Source organism: Epithele typhae, assembly GCF_022376455.1.
Source record: "Epithele typhae strain CBS 203.58 chromosome Unknown BXZ73scaffold_28, whole genome shotgun sequence".
In the NCBI taxonomy this organism is placed as follows: Eukaryota; Fungi; Basidiomycota; class Agaricomycetes; order Polyporales; family Epitheliaceae; genus Epithele; species Epithele typhae.
This window is the reverse complement of record NW_025954219.1, coordinates 386,922-389,499: the sequence shown is the minus strand read 5'-3', so window position 1 is coordinate 389,499 and position 2,578 is coordinate 386,922. Positions and strand designations below refer to the sequence as shown.

Sequence of the window (2,578 nt, the reverse complement as noted above, 5' to 3'; positions counted from 1 at the left end):
CCACCACGACAGGCACATAATGACCATGAATATGCCGTTGGGATCATCTAGCTCGAGGCACTGCCACGACGTATCGAGGGGGACGTCGCGAAGCAAAGGCCAATCAGCCTGATGACGACAGTCGGGTCGAACTCGAGTCCACCACTGTTTTAACGCAGTGACGAAAAGGGGTATGTTGACGATCTTAGAGGGCTTGATATAGTGTCGACCACAGTTAATCCAAGACCTCGCCTCTTCGGGGTGACCCTTGGCCGGAAGGTACTTCTTGGAGGGCTGGGGCTGTCATACGACATCAAAGCATTGACAGTGCAGGTGAACCCCTGTTATACTGCTGTTATTGACCTGCCCAGGTCTTATGACATTGACAGGCTGGCCAGGTTTAGCACAACCGCTGGCCCACGTTGCTGGGCCCCTGTATAACAGGCAGGGAAACCACAGGTGCATCCTCCCCATCCACCCTTCTCACTCGTCGTGCGCCCCCAGCCTGAACGGGCTCTCCTTGAGCACCGTCTACTCCTGGCAAGATCGCGACCAAGACTACAACCGCGAGAACGGCGCATCGTTGTACCACCACTCGTCTCACCGCGTCCCTACCCCACCCGGCATCGCCACGCTCCTGCAGGACGACTACGACTGCCGCCCCCACCCATCCTCTGCCCACAAGCCGAACGGGTTGATGAACGGCCACGCGCGGAGCTCGTCCAGCCGGTCTGCGAGCCGCTCCCCGTGCCTGAAACCCGCAGCCGCGACGACGAACACAGGTCGCGGCTCGTCGCGCGGCTCGAAGTCGTCCGCGTCCGACACGATGGACACCGATGCGGAGGGCGAGGGCGTGGACGCTGATGCGGACACGGACGAGGTGGTCGACGGGACGACCGAGGCCCCGCCCACGGTCATTTCCTTTCTGTAGGTGTCTGTGAATCGCCACTCACGTATGGCCGTGATTTCATCTCCTCGCACGGCTATATGCGTGCAGCCCTCCAGCTCACCTACCCTAACAGACACTCGACCGACCGCCCCCCAGCTCTCCGTTTGCCACACGCCTCCTCCACCCGGCCTCCACCCCCACTACTCTTACCCCACCCGCCCGCATGGTGATCCCCGCTACTCTCACACGGGTCACCCTCAGCCTCGACGCCCTCGCTCCATCCTCATGCAGTGGGTCGCGCGAGAGCTCCATGAGCCTCGATGACATGCTCATCGACGCCACAACGTCAGACGGGATGCCCCCGCAGCAGCTACAGGGCGCAGGCGCGGGCGCTCCTCGTCGCCCAGCCGCACCGATTTCCACGGACGCGGGCACGGGTTCATCCGCGTGCATTCCAGTTACCTGGGGAAGGTCATGCAGGCAGCCAGCAGTCGCTATCAGGTCAGATGCAGAAGGCCCCCGCAAACAGGCCTGAGCGTCGAGAAGCCTATCATGACAATGGGTAAGTCCTCTACAATATGGCCACTTTACGCCGTGCTGATCTGATTGTCCCGCAGGTTTGAACGGGAGCATCATCTTGGGTCCGGCTAGTGACCATCAGCTTCAACCCTGCGACGAACGACCAGGGCCGGTGTATCTACGATTGGTACGTAACTCCGTTGCATTGTCCTCACGTCCTCCTCCTGACGCATCCGATAGATGCCGCAAGAAAATGAATCACGTTGACCGTCGCAGGACGTCGGACTCGATGAGTCTGAACGCCACCTCCACAACCTGCCTGCGGCGATCCTCGCCCTGGGCGCCCTGCAAGCGGCCCCCAGGCTCGTACACCGACAGGCACAGCTTTCTCTCTGGCTCGGACCGCGCTGTTCATTGTAACAACACCCTCCCCACCCACCCTTCGCACTCGTCTTAAATAGGCTCTCCTCGAGCGGCGTCTACTCCCGGCAAGATCGCGACAGGCCTGACTACGACCACAAGAACAGCGCATCGCCACGCTCTCGCAGGACGACGATTACGACTGCTGTCACCACTGCAAAGAGCTCGCCCAGCCGGTCTGCGAGTCATTCCCCAAGCCTCAACCCCACAGCCACGGCGAAGAACACGGCCCACGGCTCCTCTCGCAGCTCAAAGTCGTCCGTGGCAAACACGATAGATGCCAATGCGGAGAATGCGGACGCGGATGGTGGTCGACGCTTATGCCGATGCCGACACCGAGTTCCTCGACGGACGCCTACGCCTCCACGGAACGAATGTAGAAGAACAACAGCGCCGCGGTCGCTTGCGACCCCGTGTGACAAAGCCGCTAGGCTCTGCATGGCACCTTAAGCACTAGGGTGGCGCGTCGTGGCGCCCATCACCTTTCGCGCACACCGACTTGTTGTAGTACATTGATACTTAGACTAAAAGTAATATATCTTTGCTTTGAGATTGCTCGAAGGTGTTTAAGTAGTCAGTGATTAGTTTGCATTACATCTACTGATGTGAATGCGTGCAAATTGGTGATATTGGTTTTTCACAAGTTCTACTTTAGTGTAAATGAGCACTCCCCCAATTCTATTAGTGCAAACGAGCACTTCTCCAATTCCATTAGTGCAAACAAGCACTTCCCCAACTCCATTAGTGCAAAATATGTGTATTAGTTCACTG

General features: G+C 58.6%; 1 protein-coding gene across 1 annotated transcript; it reads right to left on the bottom strand.

The window, feature by feature from the left end:
• Positions 1-252, bottom strand: BXZ73DRAFT_26674 (uncharacterized protein; the record flags this gene model as incomplete). Its single annotated transcript, XM_048017739.1, has 1 exon — positions 1-252. A coding segment is annotated over one exon (252 nt), but the record flags the coding sequence as incomplete, so codon positions are not given.
• Between the last annotated feature and the right edge of the window lie 2,326 nt (positions 253-2,578).